Source organism: Chiloscyllium plagiosum, chromosome 20 (genome assembly GCF_004010195.1).
Source record: "Chiloscyllium plagiosum isolate BGI_BamShark_2017 chromosome 20, ASM401019v2, whole genome shotgun sequence".
Lineage (NCBI taxonomy): Eukaryota > Metazoa > Chordata > Chondrichthyes > Orectolobiformes > Hemiscylliidae > Chiloscyllium > Chiloscyllium plagiosum.
In genome coordinates this window covers 20,987,931-21,011,308 of record NC_057729.1, presented here as the reverse complement: position 1 = coordinate 21,011,308, position 23,378 = coordinate 20,987,931, and the positions used below count along the sequence as shown (strand labels likewise).

The window sequence follows — 23,378 nt, the reverse complement described above, 5'->3', positions numbered from 1 at the left end:
AATATTGGATATAGTGAGTAGGATAGCTATGCCAGAGAAAGGAGAAATTGTGCTGCTGCACATGAAGAGGGATGGCTCAGTGGTCCCTTCAGAAAATGCCAAAATAGACAGAGGCAAGTTGTTTGTCTGGAATTGTGACAAGACAATAGGAAAGCAAAATTACTAAAAAGATAGAAACAAAACGGGAGAGCGCCTGGGGAGGGGAGGACAGGAGAACAAGGCAATAAAATAGTATTTAGACAGAGAAAATGAACTCAGGACAGAGCTCGAGCTGAAAAATTTTGTACATACAGAGAATAAATATTAAATGCACAATCTGCAGTAAAGAGCTAAGAACTTAACGTTCGAAAAATGAGAATTCCCTTACTGTGGTTTGTGTCTAGAATTTATGCACATTTGCTCATCCTGTTAGTGATATCATGATAACACCTTTAATGAGGCAGACTCCAAGTGGTCATTATAGAAGGCCTTGGCTTTATTTACAGTAGTTACACTATTTGAGTGATATTAAACTATACAGGCAATTGTCCAGTACAATGCAAATATTCCTTAGTTACATAACCTTAATTGATACATTTACAAATACTTGGAATGGCTCAATTTGTTATTTGGCAATTATAATTGAAGCCAGAAAACTACACAAAACTGAACAACAGGTACTGAAAAATCAATAAAAAGTTAAATTGCTCATTAAGTGCAAAGGAGCTTATATTCCTAGGTCTTAAAATGCCTTAGAATCTGGTGTTGGAAATGCCTTTGGTTATAAACCTTTTTAAAAGCTTCCACAACAGATCTATATTGTAAGACACTAGACATTGGAATGGAGACTTTAGAAATATTAGCATTGAGCCACTCTGCAAGAAGAGTGAAAGTTGTCCTGTATTTAAAGCAGCTGTGGTAAAGAAACTGATCCAGGTCAAACTGCCTGACACTATATTCAAGCACTTGTAAAGTATGACTTCAAATTGAACAACAACTACTGTGCAGTTGTACATTTTAAATATGCATATACATTCAAAATAGTAAAGTTAAATATTTCTGGCAAACAAGTTATTTTAAGGCCTTTTCATTATTATAGTACACAAAACAAGCAAGCACCATATGGACACTGCAACTTTGTCAGCAAGTCCATCCCTAAAAGAGATGCCAATATTTCCATGTGCACAATTGTGTCCATAAACATTTCTATTGACCTCAACGTCAAGTGCAACACAAATGGTGTTCATAGTATATTATGTGAATATTAAACTTGAAAAACGAATGGCTACAAAGGACTACTATTCAAATGTTTTCAAGTTCCATCAAACATCTTCAGTGGAGTCCTTTTTTTAAAGCAGTAGAATGCGCTTCCAGGGTACATCATTTTCAAATTGCAGTCATAGATTTGGCTGGTGCAATTAGTTGGCAAAAAGGTAGTTTAAAAAGTCAAAAGATTGGCAAGATATTACTTTGTTTTCTGAGCCCACTTGAAATCATCTGTTCTGGGTTTATTTCCGGTTAATCCTTCAATAATGCCCTCTAGTGTTTTCCAGAATCCTATTCTCTCCAGGGGATAGTTCAGCCAACCTTAAAAAATATTAAAATATAAACATTATTCAACTCCATTTAAAAAAAAATCTGGCAGAATATCACTAAATAGAACAAGGATTACAAATGCCCTTACTGCTATCTTGAGCTAATGAGGAATGTGGACATACAAACTTAGGTTTAGACAGTATTAATTTCATACTGGTTTACTGAAATATATCAAGCTACTGATGTATTTTACTGGTTAATCTGTATTTTCCCAACATTTCAGAAATTACAAATCATATCTTCAAGATCAGTCAGGCAACCTGTACTGAAGCTTCAAGCTATGTGGCCCTTTTTGTGAGCTATCCTCAGAAAAATTACAGTACTGAAAGAGGCCCATTCAGCCTAAATCCATTCAAATGGAGCAACTAGTCATTCATTCTAATCCTGCATTCAAACAGCTGGTCTGTAGCTTTGTTTTAGGTGCAGATTCTGGTTCCTTTCAAAACCGTTAATTGTTTCCACCTCAACCAACAATCTGGACAGTGAATTCCAAATACCCACTCTGGGTTTGAAAGAACTCCAACATTAATATGAATATTAACCCGTTTATCTTTTCTAGATAGTTAGAAACGTGATCCAGATTTTGATTCTATTGCTACGAATGTAGAAAGCAGTAAAGAGGTTAATTTTACATATATCGTATATACATGCAGCTGACCGATACCAATTGCTGACCTGTGGTAATGCAGAAGTAGGTTTCATGTGGAGACACGTGATGAATACGATGATGTTTTCGGGGTAGAATAATGTGCCAGTCCTGTAAAAAGCAGACCCATGATGGAAGTCCAAAATACGTGTGAGACCATTTGTGAATCTGATTGGTCAATGTGACAAATAATCCAACAGAGAAGACATAGCACTCCCAAGGATATATATCATACATGGCTTCTGCAAACAAAAACATATTTTCTTTAGATGTGAATGTACAGAAAGATAACGGATATCAAAGAACAATGTTTTGAAATTGCACATACATTACACCATTACACAACATGAAGACATTTTTCAAAACCATTTAGAAGTAAATGGTGATTTTAAGAGGACTGTAAATCTTATCAAAATCAGCACACCCTTAAGATTTGTAACCAATTTCATAACCATTGTCCTGAGCAAGTACTGAAAAAGCCAGTATTTGTACAAGGTGAATTTTCAAAATTGTATGTCTTAGAGGTAAAAGGACACAAACTGATCAAAACATCCTCAACCTGCTTAAGAAGATTAGTCAGAAAAAAAGCTGATATATCATAACCTGCTATGAACATATAAAATGAGATGGAGTTAATACGAAGACAAAACTACACAATTGCATACCTTGTTTCCTTGTTTAAAAAAGATGTAATGATAAGCCTTGCAATTAGAGGCTAGTCAGTTTAACATTGTTAGTGGAGAATTTTGAGAAGTGATCATTTTAAACAAAAACAATTAGACTATATTACTTAGTGTGGAAACAGGCCCTTCGGCCCAACAAGTCCACACCAACTCTCCGAAGACAACCCACCCAGACCATTCCCCTACATTTACCCATTCACCTAACACTACAGGCAATTTAGCATGGCCAATTCAACTAACCTGACCCGTAGGAAACCCACGCAGACAAGGGGAGAATGTGCCAGAGGCAGGAATTGAACCCAGGTCTCTGCCGCTTAGAGGCAGCAGTGCTAACCACTGTGCCGCCCCGTGTTGTTATTTCAACAAGTGCAGATCAATTTGGGAATGTTACATGGACTTAAGGATAAATCATGACAGTGCTTGATATTTTGAGGTGGCAATCAAAGGGCCATGAAAGGTTGATATGATACCTGTTCCAGAGGTGTATCAGAAGAGACTGAAAATACCTATAGATGGTCTTTGAAAAGTTGTTTGATAAAGTGGCACACAACAGACTTGAGCAAAACTGTGGCTCAAAAAGGAAAAGGAGCAAAATGAATACAAAATTAGCTCAATTGACAGGATGAAGAGAATGTACTGGTGAATGGTTGTTATTTTTGGGCTGCAATAGAGTTTATAGCGGAGCTCACTACAGGCTGGAATTAGTACTACTGCTCTTTTGGATATGTATTGATAACCTTGATGTTGGTGTACAGGGCATTATTATTTCAACACTTTTGGATTATACAAAACTTCATTCTCCTGGTTCACAATAATTCAATGGACTTCAAAAGGAAGTAGGCAAGAATGGGCAGATGAAATTTAATGCAAAGAACTGTGAAGTGATCTAGTTTAGTAGGAAGAATGCATACAGCTGATCTAAAGACATTGCAGGAGTAGAGGGTGTATGCTTGCAAAAATCAATTGGTTGTGTCAAGGCAAATTGAGAGAACAATTATTAAAAACTGAAGTATCGAGGGCTTCATTGAAAGGGTCAGACAGCAAAAAAAAAAGTTATGTTAAGCCTGCTTAAAACACTGGTTTGGCCACTGAAAAAGTGCATCTAGTTCTGAGCACTAAATTTTAGTAAAGATGTGAATGCATTAAAGAGGGTCCAGAAAAAAAACTCAAGAATGATTTCAGAATAAGGTACTTAACTGGAAATGGTTCAGAAAAGATTTACAAGAATGTTGCCGTGGATGGAGGGTTTGAGCTATAGGGAGAGGCTGAATAGGCTAGGGCTGTTTTCTCTGCAGTGTCAGAGGCTGAGCGGTGACCTTAGTGATTTATAAAATCATGACAGGAATGGATAGAATAAGTAGACATGATCTTCTCCCTGAGTTGGGGGGAACAAAAAAAAAAGTCCAGAACTAGAGAGCATAGGTTTAGGGCAATGGGGGAAAAAAGATATAAAAGTGACCCAAGGGGCAACTTTTTCATGAAGAGGGTGGTACATGTATGGAATGAACTGCCAGGAGGGAGTGGTGGAGGCTAGTACAATTACAACATTTAAAAGACACCTGGATGGGTATATGAGTAGGAAGAGTTTGGAGGAATATGGGCCAAGTGCTGGCAAACGGAATTAGATTAGGATATCTGGTCAGCATGGATGAGTTGGACGCAAGGGTCTGTTTCTATGCTGTATATCTCTATGATTCTAAGTTATAGATAGTTGAGATTTGATAGAAGTATTCAAAATCACAACTGAGAAGAGTGAATAGAAATAAACTATTTCCATTTATGAAAAGACTGAGAACCAGAGAGCACAGACTTACGTCGCTGGCAAAGGAAGCAACAGCAACTTAACGGAGGGAAAAAAAAATTTCCAGTCTGCAGTTAAGACCTGGAATGAACTGACTCAAAATGTGGCACAGGCAGGTTCAATCGATTTTTCCAAAAGGGAATTGTTCAATCCCAAAAGAAAAACAAAATTACAGGTTACAGAACAGCAAAGGGACGATGGCTATCTGAAGGAGCAAACAGAGAAACAACAGACTGCTGCTGTGCTGTAACCATGTTAATGCTTTGAAATCCACAAGTTGAGTTCCAAGTCAGCAGCCCAAGTATTTAAAAATCAGCTCGTGTTGATAAGATTTCAAATGCACATCCATCCAGTGTAAATTTTACTCCAAACTATGGCAGTAAACAAGCAGGCCAACTCAAAAGTTTGTAGAAATGGGGAGAAAATGTTCCTTGGCATATAACAGGCATTTTGAGGGACGACACATTTATTTCATTGCGTCTATTCAAAACGGTTGACAACTCCTTTCTATCCACTACTTCTGCTTAAGTTCATTCCTTGAACGAAGGCAGTCGCAACACCTTAAATGTGTAGTAACCTTCATCATGTCACATGCCCATTTTTACTCCTCACCTCTAATGTTGCACTCATTAAAATCAAATATATTCCATCTATCACCATCCTCTATTCTTGTTCTGTGCAATGTCTTTGGAATGGTTTGGAACAAGCTTTGGTTTTCTCAGTGCACAAATGTAAATAAAACCCACAAAGTCCATTCTGCATGGATGCTGTCAGTCGGGCAGAACCCAAGCCTGGGATTCTGTTTGAGTGCAAGAAGAAATTTATTATTAAAAGCTATTTTATTTTGCCACTTACTGAACATTACTTGGCTCAGTCACCTCTTTAAAGAATAGATAATTCTAATACTTCCTCAACTCCCCTCTTCACTATCTACACATGCAAAGATATTAACTTCATCTACAGATCCTTCAGAGTCCTTCTCCACCTATATCCCTCTCTACAACCTCTATGCTCATGAACAACCTGTTCTATGAAACATTCATTTCAGCAGATGATATGGTCAGTCAAATCACCTGTGCTTTCTGGAATTTTGAAACATTGTTCTGATCAGATCATCAATAAGCCCCAGTAGATACACCAGTTCCACAATGGTCAAACAAAAACAAGATTCAAATATAAATTCAATGTATATTTTTACATCCTTAAAAACAGTTAAGAGTTCTTGGTCATAGAAAACTTGCATCTGAAAATGGAATCCAAATGATGCTCACTTAGTGCCATCAATAGATTCTCTATAACCATCAAGGGATAAGAATTCTTTTTGTCCTATTGAGCTTAATTCCAATTTATCAATATGATAAGACCTTGATTACCCAGGGGTTTTCAAGAGAGTCGAGTCAGGGCAGAAACTCTGAAGGGTCTCAGATAAAGCAGGAACCTTTATGCTGAAAGTAAAAATGTGATCCCGTCACCATTCAAGATTAAAGAACAAAGCTTTGCACCATATATCCTAGATTACCATCTTAAACGAGTGAATAACTTGGTTTAAAATTAACTAAAAACCTTCAGGCAGCTTGTGTGCATTTCATACACAGCTTTTTAAAATATTGCTAAGTTTGCAGTTTCTGATGAATTACTGAAAAATGTATCAAAACTCGCAAGTGACATGTTAGAAAACTTCATGCATTAATACAACAAGTAAACAGATGTTTGCATAGCCTTGAAACACCCTATAACCCTGCAGGTGGTGCTCTGCGGTAATTTTTGCTCAGTAAAATGAGAAGGCACAAGAGAATTTTTAAAATAACATCCACTGTATTAAATTGAACAAACATTGAATTAAATGGGATGATATCAAAGTTCATTAATCAAGTACCAAACACTCCAATGTCACACTGCCAATTGGTACAGTACTGATTGTATTTGAGTAATAATGTTGAACGGTAAATATAATTGTTATGGATTGAAAATAGGCAGAGTTTAACATCTGAATTTTAGGGCATGAAGGGGTACTGTTTTCTGACTTCTAACAATCATAAGTTATTGATGAGTTAATGATCTGATAGTTCTTTATAACCTTCTGAAAAAGTAGTACAGGAAGTCATTTTAAGAAGTTTTCAAAGAAAGTGCAGAATAATTCAGATTCTTGTTCAGGATCCCTACACATTTCCCAATTAATCATACAGGCCAAAAGCTACATTACATGATGACTAGGCACTTCTGTCTACGGGGTAGGTTAAAAATAGTACCTTTCACTAGCTGATGCAATAACAGAGATCCAGCTCTCAGCTGGGCAGTGGGACAGATTGGGGAAGCTGGCCATCCTCATTTCCTTTCATCTTGTAAAGAGAATTTATGAATTCACTGGAAAAATGTTACATTGAGAAAATTGGATGTCGCAAAAGGAAACATCAATTTCATTAGCAATTAAACATGATGTTTATTCACTTCATAGTACTTCCTGGAGACTTTTTGAAGAAATTAAGTGATAGCAGTAAATGAAAATTTGCTTTAAAAGGTGGAATGTTTAAGGCATTTATAGAAAGCTGACAATTTTATAAAATATGGACTATTCATTTCGGATTCCATCATCCAACTTAATACCAAAGACTTTCACGGGCTGAAGTGGTTTTAAAAAGAGATCAAAATCACTGACTTCAAGTAGCCATAGACATCAACTGATTCACACAAGTGGCCAAGTTTCAGAAAACCAATGTGGGTTAGACAAGAGGCAGCCAACCATAATTAAACATTTTATCCAAAGGCAATGAAACCAACCAGTAACCACCCCCCCACCCCCCTCCCCGTGTAGGTGTGAAATGCCCTTCATCTCAAATTGATTTATAGCTCAGAATGTTCAAATATTAGAGATGGATTCAGCCTACAACTAACAAGCCTAAAGACAGAACTTGCACTGAGATGGAATTTCCAAACAAGCTTGTACTTCAAGGAGTTGTTTTTGACAAACAGATGAAATGCCAGACGCAACAGTGTGGCTGAAAACTCACTCTCTGGAAGAGCTCCCATTGGCAATACTGATTGGAAAGAGGCATCAGGACACAGAACAACTAATATTTTGTTCTGAAGATCTGAGAAACAAATTAACTAACCTTGGTCTCAAGTTAAATTCTTTACACCTCAAGGACACTCAAAAGACTCAACTGTAATTTATTTTATTGACTGAATGAGTGGGGTAATTCCACAAATGCTATATTGCTTGATCCAATGTTACCACAGGTAAAATGGCTCGTTCAATCAAAGATGAAATAGATTTTTCATAATTTGTGTATTAAAACAATTAAATACACATTGTTAAAGGTATTGCCGCAGCCTTAAAAGCTATCAATATGTTTGTTTTTAACAACTAACTGCAGAGGCAACTTACTCCTCGTCATCAGCTTGCTTCAAAATCTATTTTTGTTTACTGCCAAGCACACAGGCATAATTACTTCATAGAAAGCTGGAAACTATAGGCCAGTTAGCATAATATCCATCATAGGGAATTGCTAGATTGCAGTATTAAAACAGATTAAAGCAGGAGCAACATGATCAGGCAGTGAACATTCTTTTCTGAAAGGAAAATAGTTTAAACATTTATTAGCACTTTTTGAGGAAGTAAAAAGAGATAAGGGGAGTACTGTAGACTGTATTTGGATTATGATAGAGCACATGATGTAGAGGGCAATATATTAACATTGTTAAACAAGCAATATTTTAAATCAAACAGTAAATAAGGATTTTAAAAAGTTATTTTTGTTTAGTTAGCTTCACTGATTTTTTTTTTTAAAAACCTTGCATGACATCTAGCTGTTCCTGGCCGGGCCAATATTTATTTCCTATTCTTACTTGTTCTTATGAAAGTGGTCATAGCGAGCAGTCTTCTTGATGCACTGCATCCATTTGATGTAGGTACACCCAAAGGCTGTTAGAGTTCCAGGATTTTAAACCAGCGACACTTAAGGAATGGTAATATATGTCTGAGTGAGCGTGAGAGATTTAAATAGGAACTTGCAAGTGATGGTAATCACATATGACTGTTTATCCTGGTCCTTTTCGATGGTAGTAGTTGTGGGTTTGGAAGGTGCAAAGTTGGGTGCCAGGGTGGATCGGTGATTAGCATTGCTGCCTCAGCACTAGCGACCAGAGTTCAATTCCAGCCCTGGGCAACTGTGTGTGGAGTTTGCACATCCTGCCTGTGTTTATGTGGGTTTCTGCATGGTGCACCGGTTTCCTCCTACAGACCAAAGATGGGCAGGTTAGATGGATTGCCATGCTAAATTGTCCATAGTGTCCAGGAATTAGCAGGCTAGATAGATTAGCTATGGTAAATATGAGGGTAGGATGCAGTTCAAAAGGCCAGTGCAGTCTTGATGGACCAAATGGCCTCTTTCTGCACTTTTGGAATTCTGTGATTCTACAAGGAATATTGGTGGATTTGTGTGGTGCTTCTTCTGAGTGGCACATGACTGCTCCTGAGCATCTGTGGTGAAGAAATGGTCACTCCTGTGTGATATCAGAAAGCGATATGGAATTTAAGGCGACATGGTGGCTCAGTGATTAGCATTGCTGCCTCACAGCACCAGGGATAAGTCTTAGGACTAGCCACACTACCATACATCAAGAGCATTTCCGAACTGACAGCCAGACTACTGCGACCACTAGGACTTATAACAGCACACAAACCAACAGCCACACTCAGACAACAACTCACCAGAACGAAGGACCCGATACCCAGCATGAGCAAAACTAATGTAGTGTACAAAGTCCCATGCAAGGACTGCACAAAACACTATATAGGACAAACAGGAAGACAGCTAACAATCCGCATCCACGAACATCAACTAGCCACGAAACGACACGACCAGCTATCCCTAGTAGCCACACACGCAGCTGACAAGCAACATGAACTGACTGGGACAACACTACCATTATAGGGCAAGCCAAACAAAGAACAGCCAGGGAATTCCTAGAAGCATGGCACTCATCCACAAACTCCATCAACAAACCCATCGACCTGGACCCAATATACCGGCCACTACAGCGGACAGCTGAAACTGACAACCGGAAGCGGCAGGGACAGGCCACTATAAATGCCGGAGGAAACACCACAGAATCGCTTCACAGGAGGCTCCCAAGCACTGAGGATGTCACCTAGACAGGGGACAAAACGTTTGCAACAAAAACTTCCAGCTCGGCGAACAGAACCACAGCATATATAAAAAGTTTAACAGTGACACAAATACCCTCCACATTAGTTTCTATTACTTTGTGTTTTTACATCAATTATGTGGACCTCTTGATCCACCAGCACACTCCTGGTCCTAGCAAAACGTTTGCTGTAATTCCAAATGGCAACTCTTGTCAATTCAAACATCATGTGTCCACACAACTCACCCCCCCTCCACCCCACCTCTTATCTGCAGCTCCCTTACAGCCAATCCCAGTCCTGAAAAAGGGTTACACCCGCAAGTTCTCCACCTCCTGATGCTGCCTGACTTGTTGCGTTCCTCCTGCTGGTCTATCTTGGATTCCAGCATCTGCAGTTTTTGTCTCTAACGAAATTGGTTAACTCAGCATGATCCTGGGACAGAAACCCAGGACTTTGTTTTGATTGGATTTATCTAGGGAGCAAATGAGCCACTCAGTTGGGGAAGCTTTTAAGAAGGATGAAATGATTGTGATTAATCCCAAAGCACTAGTTCTTTGACAATCACAGTGCATTTGAAAAATTCATGTACTGAATCAACATACCTGGAGATACAGTTAAAAACGTGTATGCCATATTAGCCAGGGGGATCACAGTAAGCATGCAATTATCGCCATTTGTTTCAATGAAGTCATGCCTTGTTATAGCAGTAGGATCAATATGATGTTCTCTGAATGGTCTGATGAAAGCCTGAAAAAAAGGAGGGAAATATAACTGCAGAAACACAAACTTTGCATAGTAACTTGTGAACATTTTTAATGTAAAGGGACACCTACATTATAATATCATCACTTTAACAGTGCATAGTCTCAGTACGATAAAATACACAACACATAAATAAAAGTCTGGATTGTTTGATCAGAATAATGGTGAGGCTTTATGGCTATCTTGAGTAAAGCAGATAGGAATTTTCAGAGCACACCCTGCCATGGCTCAAGGCAATGGCTCACCAATACCTTTTTACAGGCAGATAAGGTTGTACAACAAAAGCTGGCTGTACCAGCCAATGTCCACATTCTAGGAACAAATAAAATTGTAGTATTACAAGTTCCAGATATTTGTACTTATTTACTATTGACAATTTGTTTCAGAATTGAGTGGTAGCAGAATTTAGCTTTTCATCATCATCCATAAATAAACATCAAGACTTGGCATCAGCATTCATGTGCCAAGTCTTAACTTTGCCAAAATCAATATCGAGTTAGCTTTGTCACCTAGATTTATTATTTCTAGTGAATTATGAAGGCAACTTTCAAAGGCTGGGAAGTAGCAGGGAAAGATTTGTTTGATGCACGTTTACCCACAGCGAGGAGCCAAGGATTCTTAAAATGGATCACAAAAATACACTAAATTACCTCTAGCAACTACCAGAAATAACTGGTGGATGTTCCCAATGCAGACTCTAAAGTACCATCCTAAAGCAATATCAAGAGGAGAACACTGCAACTGAGCAGTGTGGCCAGCTGATGATCAAACCAAGGTAGAGGTACATTTTGAATGGCAAACATATAACATATCAATAACCATATGAACAAGTAGTTAAGGAGTCAGACCCATCACTTCCTGGTACACAACTCAAATGTGTGTTTCATTGCAAATGTGAATGCATTCCACAACAGAGAAATAAAACTAGCCAGAGATTTTACAGAAACAAGGTAGGCAGTTTGCAGGTTATGGACAAATACCCATAGCGGCAGTGGGGAGATTGGAGGTGGGAGGGTGTTTGGGAGAATTGGAAGAGTTGGGAAGAGATAGTCAAAAAGGAGCACATTCACAGAACTTAAGACTTTGCGAACTGTTAAAAACAGCCTGGGATAAAACATTGGGGAAAGTTATTGGTATAGTTGATCAAGGCTGTGCGTTGATATGTGAACAAAGACATGAATTTGGAAAGATAAGGGAAACAGGAGACAGTGTCAATGAGACTGATCAGGTGAAAAAAGTGCAAGATGAAGATGTTGGAACTTTGGATAAGATTCTTTAAAAAAGGAGCAGTTTAGGAAACAGGATTAAAGTCAGGTGTAGGAAGTAAGCAAAACATGGAAAAGAAAAATTAACAGAGGAGACAGGACAGTTACAATGGGGCAAGGCAGAAAGTTGAAAAGCTTGAAGTTGAATTCTGTTTTGCCACTAAGACACTGAATATGAACGGCAATTTGCTAATCAGAACATGAGACTACACATCTTGGTCAGCCTCAGTGAGCACCTGGGAAGGGAAAAGATGATGATCAGGAAAACGCAGGCAGAGTTTTTAAAAGAAAGAACTACTTAAGATATTAGTTTTCCCAATGTTTAAATTCGGTTGCATCACAGCATTTCAATTAGGCCGCTTACTCCACAGAAATTGATGGAAGAACTCTGATTTAGTCATCAAGATTGAGGCTCTGTTCTATTCCCTCTACTACTCTCTCCCAGTTTTGAAGTCTTAATGCTCTTCCTCACCCCAGTAAATCATAATGGGAGAAGAGCATAATGTAATTCACAAGTTATAAACAGTAAAGAAAGGAAGGTATTGCAGATTACTGCTTGCATATCACAATAACAAATTGAACATTATTATATACACTGGTTTTTTCATTAGTTTGACGAAAATCAGAAAAATATAAATTTGGATATATACCTTGCCAAGTATAGGCAGGTCAACAGAACCCCATGTGTCTGCTCCCCAGTGGACTAATCCTGATGCAAAATCAGCAGTAACCATCCCTGCAACTGGATTAAAACAATTTCAAACATGAGTCCGCTATACAAAAACTTACAAGATGTATACACCTTAAGTGTTAAGGATTATTAACAAATTGTTCAAATAAAAATCTATCCAAAAGCTGTGTATTTTATAATTAATAATTTCGTGATGAACTCCTGTTTAACAACTTGTATTTACATAACACTTAAAATGTAGAAAAATATTGCGAAGTACTTATCAAAAGGATACAAAACAAAGGTTATTCATGAGAAAAGCATGATTAAAAAGACTGTTAAAAGTCAGGTGTGTATTTCTTCACCCATCCTCTCCTCAGAGATTTAGGGAGAGCACTCCAGAGCTTAGGACTCAAACAACTGATGACATGTTTGTCAATGATAGAGTGAAGGAAGTCAGCAACGTGCATGTCAGTGTAAGTTGGAAAAATTACAAGTTGTCAGCAATGTGGCAGACCTGCAGATGGCAATGCCATGAAATAATTTAACTATAAAAATAGAAGAAACAATTTTAGAGAAATAGCAGAGGACTATGTGGAGGAATGAGGTAGTTAAGTGATTAAATGCAGGACAGGCTGAAATTTGTTCATTTGAGTATTTTAAGCTTTAGGATAGAGGGATAGAAAAAGGAGATTATATTAAACTTGTGTGAAATGCTCATTTGGCCTCAGCTGGCATAACCTAACTTACACATCCTGAACACTACGGGCAATTTAGCATGGCTAATTCACCTAACCTGCATATCTTTGGATGTGGGAACAAGCCGCAGCACCTGGAGGAAACCCACGCAGACACGGGGAGAATGCGCAAACTCCACACAGACAGTTGCCTGAGGCGGGATTTGAATCCGGGTCTCTGGCACTGTGAGGCAGCAGTGCTAACCACTAGCTCTAAGGTAGAAGATAGAGGGTGGTGGTGGTGGTGGAGGGTTGCCTTTCAAACTGAAGGCCTGTGACCAATGGTGTACCACAAGGATCAGAGCTGATCCACTGCTTTTCATCATTTACATAAGGATTTGGATGTGAGCATAAGAGGTATCGTTAATAAGTTTGCAAATGGCACCATAATTGGAGCTGTAGTGGACAAAGAAGGTCACTTCAGAGTATGGGATCTTGATCAGATGGGCAAGGAGTGGCAGATGGAGTTTAATTTAGATAAGTGAGAGATGCTGCATTTTGGAAAGGCAAATTAGGGCAGGACTTATACACTTAATGGTAAGGTCCTCGAGAGTGTTGCTGAACAAAGAGACATTGCGTGCACGTTTATAGTTCCTTGAAAATGGAGTCGCAGGTAGATAGGATAGTGAAGGCTGCATTTGGTATGCTTTCCTTTATTGGTCAGAGCATTGAGTATAGGGGTTGGGAGGTCATGTGGCTGTACAGGACATTGGTCAGGCCACTGTTGGAATATTGTGTGCAATTCTGGTCTCCTTCCTATCAGAAAGATATTGTGAACCTTGAAAGGGTCCAGAAAAGATTTACAAGGATGTTGCTAGAGTTGGAGAATTTGAGCTCTAGGGAAAGGCTGTGCCTTTACTGCAGAACATTGAAGAAACTGGGACATTAAGTATACTTAAGACTGAGATAGTTCTTTAATCAGTAAGGAATTAAGGGAGAAGGGAGGAAGGGTTTGAGGACTATCAGATCAGCCATAATCTTATTGAATGGTGGAGCAAACTCAATGGGCCAAAAGGCCTACTTCTGCTCCTGTTTCTTGTGACCTTAGAGGGGTAGAGGTGGGTGACGTTATGGAGACAGGAGGATGCGATCACTTATGACATGTAAAGCTCGATTTGGGATCAAATAGGATGGAACTTTGGGCTATAATTCTATTGCAGAGCACATTAAACATTTACTTGCTAAGCGTCTACTTACTAATTCCAATAAGGATCAAATGGATGTGGTCCCAGCTGAAATTCATCACCAGATGATAGAAATTGCAGTTCATGAGAGCAATGTTTAGAATAACACATACCCATTCTTGAAATCGTTTAACTGTGGGAGAAGAAAAGAGAATTATTTAAGTTTAACTGAGCAAAGAATGCAAAACTTATTCAAAATCTTTATCAGTGGTTTTAAGTCTACCTTCTCAGCACAAACCTAGCTTGCCATTTATTCTAAAATCTGAAAATTGTCCCAGTCTGTACATCAGAACCTGGATTCTGATCCTGTTAGCTATCCTAGACATGGAACAAAAACCTTGCTCTGTATAGTATGCAACAACTACATCACATTTGGAAAAAAAGCATTCGCGCACAGGCACCTTCTGGCTCACTTATCAGAAAAAAGGTGAAAGAACTGACTCCATATGGATGGCTTAATCATAAAAACTAAAAAATTGTTGACCATCACATTAAGTCCCATTCAGCAATAAAGAAAATGTCTCACTACCACTTTCTGCTTACCCAAATCGATCAGTGCATAAATCCCAATCACGGAAATTGGATGATGCCATAGAGAAATTCAACACCATCCTTAATAAATCATTGTCCTGTAACCCAAGGGAAACAAGTCCTTGGTGATTTCAAGGCCAGAATTGGCCTAGAAAAGCAACTTGGACACAATGTAGGGAAAGCAAACTGCAAGAGTCATCATTCTGTGATGTTAGAACACCCTCGCTCCAGACAGAGGCACCTGCTTGGCCACATCATCTGAGCAGGGGACTCCAATGTCTTTAAATTCACTCTCAGAATAGGGCCATTGCTGACTGGGCCTGCATTTATGGCACATTCCTAGTTGCTCTGAGGGGTAGTGGTAGTGAGTTGCCTTCTTGAACTGCTGAATCCTCACTTGTCCACATCATCTGTGCTATGACAGGAACTGACAAATGCTACACTAGTCACCAGCTACTGTAGTCTACTATCTCCATCACCCTGCCAACCTTGAAATTGTTGCGCCAACAGGTAATTCAATGGCAACAGACTCAAAGTAAACCTAGTTGGTTCAGTGCCTCATGGCTAACGTGGCAATGCTCAATGAACAGAAACAGTCCGTGTTAAATCCCTATGTAGTACCTGCAAAGAGATTCTCTACAAGGAAACACCAAGACTTGTTTGATAAAAACAATCAGGAGCTAGTAAAATTGCAAGTGCAAGGTTTTCCTGAACCTGAAATTTGACAAATGCTGAAGGGAAAGAAAGCAATCTAAAGACAAATGACGGCTGAGGTCCAACAAAAACAAGCGTGATCCAAGAACAGGTGGTGATAGAGAAAGGGCAAAAAACACACAGCTCACTGATAGCCTTGACATGCATGGATCCTTCAGCCCAGTCACAGCCCATCTATGGGCAAGCAACCAAGGACATACCCAACTAACAGTGGAGCAACATGCATGAAGTTCAGAAAGAGTGAGCACTTATTGGAAGGAGCAAGTTATGGTCTTGCCAACAGCATGCTACTCATCATCATCTCCATACTACAGGTTGAAAAGGTCACACGATAACTGGGAACCAACAAGGCCACTTGCACAGATAAAATTCCTGCCAAGAGATAACAATTTGTGACAATTTTTTCAGAAAGGAAGCAAGATTCAATTGTAGGAACTACAGGGGAATTCCCCCTACTGTTTGCCTCAGGAAGGTCACTGTCAAAATGCTTCTCAATCACCCCCTCCATTAGCTGAACAGCTCCCACCAGAGTTGAATTGAGAATTTTGTTCATCAAGGAGCATTTGTCAGGATGTTCACAAAACAAATTCAAGTACAGAAAGCAGTAGTAATTGCTAGATATGGCATGTTTTAATCCCCAAAGGCCTTCAACTCTCAACTGGGAGGGACTATGCATTCTGCTCAAATTTGGTTGCCTGCAAAAATAAGTCATCTGCTGCATGATTGCACGCAATTAGTGATCTTCACTAACAGATCCACTATCGGTACAAAATGTGCACAAACAGGCGTAAAATAATACTTTGTCATCATTAAATATTCTTATCCATCTTCTTTGCCATAACATGCATCCTATATCCATGAATCTTCCTGCTATTATGGGCCTAATCTACAGGATGTGGGAATCTATTCAATCTGCACCACCTCCACTCTACAATTAACACCACCACAACCTACACTGAGCTCCTTTACATAGACTTATGTTCATAGCGACCAGGCTCCAAACTATCATCACTGTATTCACAAGAGAAATGGGCCCTGGGTTAAACGTCCAGAAGAAAACAGAAGGCCGTCTACCAGTTGTTCCTGCCACACTGAATGTCACTGGTCAATATGGAACACTTTCCATACTTGATTAGCCTTCTCTCAGTGAGGGCAGAAAGCAATTCAACACCACAAGAAGCTGGACACCAACCAGGACAAAATCAGTCCACTTCATTGACACAATATCCACAAGTATCCACTCCCTCCACTATTGACATTCAGGAGCAGCAGTGTGTACTACCTACAAGGTGCACTGCAGAAATTCAGAGATCCTCAGACAGCACCTTCCATATTCATAATCACTTCCATTCAGTAGGTCGAGGGCAGCAGATATATGGGAACACCACCACCTTCAAATTCCCCTCCAAGCCACTCACCATGCTGGCTTGGAAATATATTGCCATTCTTTCACTGTCACTGAGTCAAAATCCTGGAATTCCCTGCCTAACAGCATTGTGGGCCAACCCACAGCAGGTGGACCGCAGCAGCTCAAGAAGGCAGCTCACCACCACCTTCTCAAGGGCAACTAGGTTTGGGCAATAGATGCTGGCCAGCCAGCAATGCCCACATCCCACAAGTGAATTTTTTAAAAACTAAATCAGTGTGCTAAGTGAAGCATTCGGCCCTCTGAGGAACCAACTCTTTGATTAAAATATTTCACACCCAGCACCAAGATCATGGTTTAAATGGTAATAGTGTTATAAGCCATATGCAGAGTCATGGACAATGTACATCTCAATCACTTGAGACAATGCCTTTGGTGGCTACACAAAATCCTACAAATTTCCTGACAGAATAGGTGCTCCAATATCAGTGTTTCCTTTCAGGCCAACATCCCCAGCAATAAGACACTGACTAGGATCAATTTGTTGCATTGGGTAGACCATATCATCTGTATGCCGGAGAAGACTTGTGATGATGTTGCTACTTTAACAAGGTTAAATTGTCCTTTTTTTCCTCTCCCAGAAAGGTTGTAAAAGCAATGATTCCAAGAAGTCTGGCTTGGGTGGGTTTTAGGGCCAGTTTGACTGTAGGTAACAGATACTGCCTCAGGAAAACGGCTTTCAAGTTTTTAAAGGAAACACTTACACAATGAAAGAGGAATAGCCAGTTCTCCCAGCTCAGCTTTACTCTGGTTTGGATTTAGCAGTCTAGCTGTTCACAGAAAGCAGGCAGTCAGTTTGAGGCTGCTAGTCCAAGAAACAGCTACATGGAAGAAGGTTTCCACGCTGAGTCCCTCTTTTCTCTCAAGACCCTGCATCTGATTTTACCTTTTGTGCCAAGGGGTGTTTATGGAGAGTGTTGCAAGTATTTCCAGCAGATGGAGAACAAGTGCAAACAATGGAAGGGGCACATGAAAACAACAGCATCCTACCTACCCGGCTTGAATGAACACTATTTATCCCCCAACCTCAGATCCAGCAGTGGACCATTTCATCACCTCAAAATCCACACCAGAGCGGCAAAAAGCAATCAACTTCAAAGGATGAGAAGAATATTCTGAAGTACAGTATGAAATTAAGTATTTTATCTGTCTATAGAGTATTTTGGCATAACAATCTTTCAGATAAGCGAGTAGTGTGCTTGTGAATCCTCAATTCTTTCGGCAAGCTCTGGAAACGGAATATTAAGGAAAATACTAGTTCTCAACATTGAGCCACCAATGCAGAATTAAACTAGTAGCACTAATTAAAGTATTATTTTTGGGATATGCTATGAAACTTTGGAAAGGATTTTCTGTTTAAAATGTGGCTAGTACATACCAGTTTGTGTTTTGATATTCAGACTCCAATTTACATGTGACTAAGCTCCAGTGAATTCCAGGAAGGCTGAGAAGAAATTCAAGAACACACAGTGCAATCCAGCATAATCCACTAACACCATTAGTGTTCACACAGTGGACACTGACACATTCCTTTATCCAATGTTCCTTATGCTAAAGCTCTCAATAATTTATATGACACTTACTGTCAGTTTTTACTGCAGATGGCCATCAGATGAACAATTGTCAAATCAAGTGAATATGAATATCAGGTGATGACAATACCTATTAGTTAGCCAACATCTCATTCAACAAGTCATAAATTGTGAATATATCTAAATATTTTAAAGTTAAGGGATCAAAATATTGAAAAACCAAATCTATAGACAATACAAAATTTAGCTCATCTCAAGGAAGATTGTGACAGAATACAAGACATTGTTAGCAAAATTCAGAATGGATGTATAAATGGGAAATTGCAAGATGTTGCATCTTTGTGTGAGAAATAAGATGACCCTTGAGAACAGAGTTTGAAAGTGGGGTACAGATTCATAAGTTATTTAAAACGGTAACATAACTCAAAACCATAAAACAATGCAAATAAGGAGCTGGAACTGATCAAAGGAATGAGATTCAAAGCAGACATGTTAAACTTACATAAAGTCTTGGCTAGTCCACAGCTCTGGTTTTCAGCATACAGAAAGGTACAATATAAACTGAAAGCCTCCTTAATTGTGAATAAGAGTTGAATGAATATTTATAATTCTAAAGTTTGAAAATAGAGGCAAGTTTGGCATTATCCTTGAGCTCCAAATATTTGTGCTAATATATATTTATTCTTAAATTATTGGGTAATTCCAGCAGATCTGGAGTGGCATTCAGGGTAGATGTGGCAAGGTTGGCAGAATTCATTTCCTAAAGAGATTACTTTTGAACCTATGAGGTTCACAAATGTGAATCCATGTCCTCAGAGCATTAGACTGGCCTTTGGATTACTAGATGGAAATGTGTTGCTGGATTACTAGCCCAGTGACATTATCACTGTAGCATCATCTCCCAATGTGGCCATAAAAATATCCACAGCACTAAAAAAAGTGTATGGTGATCTCCCCAAGTGTCCTGTCAGACATTTCTCTCTCAGCCAACATCACTAAAACAGATCACCTGGTCATTTTCTCAGTGCCACATGCAGGACCCAATTGTGCTTCTTAAAACAGTGATTACACTTCAAACAAGTTTTGTTTACTGGTTGTACATGGTTTTGCCCTATCTGGAGGTCATGCAAAAAGCCATATAAAATGAAGGTTTGTGTTCAGTATTAAAGAGGAGGAGGTCAGGAATCATATCACTGTAATCACTCAAAAAAGGTTGCAATCTCTTGCACAGTAAACTAGTCACCTTTCTATATAGAAATTTGTGGCTAATAACCTAGTTCACCGGAATTTATTTTGCTGTCATTTAGTGGCAATTCTTTAAAAAAAAATTGGAATACTAACTTTGCACAGTGGCTTAGTGGTTAGCACTGCTGCCTCACAGCACCAGGGACCTGGGTTTGATTCCAGTCTCAGGTGACTGTCAGCGTGGAATTTGCACATTCCTCTGGTTTCCTCCCACAATCTAGGTGAATTGGCTACGCTAAGTTGCCCATAGTATTCAGGGATGTGTAGGTTAGGTGCATTAGTCAGGGGTAAATATAGAGTAATAGGGGATGGGTCTGCGTGGGTTACCCTTTTGAGGGTCAGTGGAGCCAAATGGCCTGTTTCCACACTGTAGGTATTCTATGAAACCTGTTAGACTAATAGACCTATTTCCCCTTTCTTAAAATGATTGAAGAATTGTGAATGTCACAACCTAGAAACAAGTCAAATCAATTTGGGTTTGCAAATATTCATTTTAAAAGACAGGAATGGAAATTGCTTGGCGCTAGGAGTTTCTGATATTTTAAAACAAAATGTGGTATAGTTACTTCACCCATCAACAGGCTTGACTAGCTTACTTGTGGATGATTTCTCTCTCATCCACTTGAAGCCAGGTTTTCCCAAACCCAAAATTTTAGGTCACTGTTTCATCTTTCTCAGGGAAATAAAATCTTCCTTGCCTTTTCAACTCTAAAGTATGAGCTCAGCACAACACAGGTCACCACCCAGGTTGTAATCACCTAATTCAACACAGCCTGTAGATTAAATCGAGACCACACTTTTGGACAGAGCAGTCTCAAGAGTGTTTGCTGTGCAATGGGAAGCCTGATCCAGATCTTAAACAAACAAACAAACATACAGTGTTGCAATCATAAGACAGTTAAATGGATACTGGAATCTCAACCTTATTATTCCACCCTCAACATTTACGGTATTCTCATCTTGGAACAGTTTCTCTCTCATCCACAAGAGGGAAGATCTGGTCACCCCGGCTTTTCCCATCCCTTTATACGGGGAGAATGCGGGTAAGTGGAGTTGAAATGCCCATCAGCCATGATTGAATGGCAGAGTGGACTCGATGGGCCAAATGGCCATACTTCCACTCCTACGTCTTATACAAGCCATGATCGGTGCAAACTTGATGGACCGAATGGCCTAATTCTGTTCCTATATCATGGTCTTATAGAAAGTCACAGTCTTCCCTCAGCTTTAGGTGGAAATCTCATTGCGGCTTTAAATGTGAGAGTGCTCCCCCACCCACCCACTGTGGGTTCCCTATTACCAGAGGGATCGTTGCACCAGTGGATCGCCCCAGTTGCAGGAGCTTCAGGAAGTCAGCTCATTCGCCGAACCATCAGCTCCCACTCTCTCCTGCAGTCCCATTGACACCCCGTTTCATGGACATGACGATAATCACTGCCACCCAAAAGAGTATCGGTGAGACCCTGGTGGAAGTGCTGGCCGAGGAGACGGTGTATGAGGCGGCTGGGAGGGAATCTCTCATTCCGCCTCCCATTGCTCTCTTACCGGGAGAGTACAGCTGCGCCAGCTCCTTGGCGCCGGGATGTTGAGGGCCCCATCGGGGTGTGGCCGGATCGCCGCCCTCCTGCCAAGTAGCCTGACTCGGGCTGTTATCGGCAGCCGCGGCCCCTGGCCCGGTGCTGGACCCAGACTCAGGTTCAGGCTCACTCCAGGACGACACACTCGCCATCTTCCTGTAGCCCAGCACTCTCCTATGACTCAGCCAATCATAGGCAGACATCCGCCCTGGGACGTCACAAAGCCCACCAATACCACCAATCCGAACGCACCATCCCCCCGATTCAACCAATCAGAATGTCGTCTGCTGCTGGTCGCTGGCCAATCAGGACTGGCATAATCCATGACGCGTGGGTCAGCTGAGGACAGCATCAACCCAAAGTCAGAGCTTTAACAAGGTGGGAAGGTGGACTGTGACTCATTGTGTCTGTGCAGTGTTTGGTCTGTAACCTTGTCTGCTGCCGTGGTATTTCAAGTGCTCATCTAAATATTTATTGCGAGTTGCTATGAACATTGCCCTTTTAAACAGAGATTTCTAGGTACACAATATCTTCTGGATGAACAAAAACATTTCCTCCAATTCCCTCTAAAATTTCCTGCTCCGTACGGTAACCGCATTAACTGGGATTAAAAAAGGTTCATTTGCTATCGTATAACAGGGCACCCACTCAGTAGGTGGGTTCTGTTGAAGCCACAGCTAAATAATAAGAGACTGGATGGTTAATAAATGGAACTGTAAATAGAATAACTGTAAATTCGAGTAATTCAATCTGTTCTTTGTAATGTTAAGACGGGCAATGTATATATCTATGAACGACATGACAAATTGTACAAGTACCAAAGATTTATTTCTATGAATAAAGTATATTTTGAAATAAAAAAATCAAAACTTCTGTACTTAATACAGTCCTACCCTACAATGTGTAGTCTCTTGCCTCATTAGTCCTCCCAAATGCATTACTTCACTTTTTATTAAATTCAGATTTCATCATCACAGCCATGTTGCCAGAACATTAACTTGGATTACTAATCCAGTGACATTACCACCACGTCACCATCTCCCCATATAGTCGCACTTAATGGGCTCGAAGGTACTTTGAGATGTTTGGGTACCTTTGATAATGTGCCTCATTATAGCTTAATGGTTAAGATCAGAGAAAGTGGAAACAATGGATAAGTGGCAGCATGGAAAACTAGCTGGCTTCCAGAAATCAGACAATGAGAGTGAAGGGTGATTACATAGGTGGCAGAATGTAGAAAGTGGTGTTCCATAAAGATCAGACATGGGATCACTGCAGTTCATAATTTCCATTGGGACCCAGACCCCAATGGAAATTATGAACTGCAGTGATCAGAAAACCTCTCCAACCTGGTGAAGGTCTTGGAAGTGGTCTGAAATTGCAGATATCACCCCTGAACACAGCACTTACTATTTATGCAGGAGCAGGAATCAGCTCAGGCATCACACTATGCCTTTCCCAGAGACATCTAGAGTAATAGATGGTCCAAGTCATCCATGCAAACCAGAGATCCTAATTAAATCTGGTCCTATTTTCCAGCACTTGGCCCATATCCCTCCAAACCCTTCCTATTCATATACCCACCCAGACGCCTTTCAAATATTGTAACTGTACCAGCCTCCACCACTTCCTCTGGCAGCTAATTCCATACATGTACCACCCTCTGTGTGAAAAGGTTGCCCCTTAGGATCCTTGTATATCATTCTGCTCTCAAACTAAATCAATGCCCATTAGTTCTGGATTCCCCCCAACCCAGGGAAAAGACCTTGTCCATTTATCATATCCATGTCCCTCTATAAAGTCACCCCTCAGGCTCCAACATTCCAGGGGAAAACAGCCCCAGCCAATTCAGCCTTTCCCTATAGCTCAAGTCCTCCAGGC

General features: G+C 40.0%; 1 protein-coding gene across 1 annotated transcript; it reads right to left on the bottom strand.

Moving 5' to 3' along the window:
• Window positions 1–453: 453 nt before the first annotated feature.
• LOC122560066 (plasmanylethanolamine desaturase-like) lies at window positions 454–21,686 on the bottom strand. The gene is made up of 6 exons (XM_043710271.1): window positions 21,466–21,686; window positions 14,486–14,605; window positions 12,532–12,623; window positions 10,457–10,601; window positions 2,251–2,463; window positions 454–1,566 (listed from the first exon to the last, which is right to left on the bottom strand). Exons 1-6 carry the CDS (start codon window positions 21,647–21,649, stop codon window positions 1,445–1,447), a joined length of 876 nt encoding a protein of 291 aa, XP_043566206.1. The 5' UTR covers window positions 21,650–21,686; the 3' UTR covers window positions 454–1,444.
• Window positions 21,687–23,378: the final 1,692 nt, after the last annotated feature.

Coding starts and splice junctions, on each gene's coding strand:
- LOC122560066 (XM_043710271.1), bottom strand. CDS start 21,649: ATGGCGAGTGTGTCGTCCTGGAGTGAGCCTGAACCTGAGTCTGGGTCC. Junction 14,606..21,465: donor GGCGCAGCTGTACTCTCCCG/GTAAGAGAGCAA, acceptor CTTCTCCCACAG/TTAAACGATTTCAAGAATGG. Junction 12,624..14,485: donor TTTGATCCTTATTGGAATTA/GTAAGTAGACGC, acceptor GTTTTAATCCAG/TTGCAGGGATGGTTACTGCT.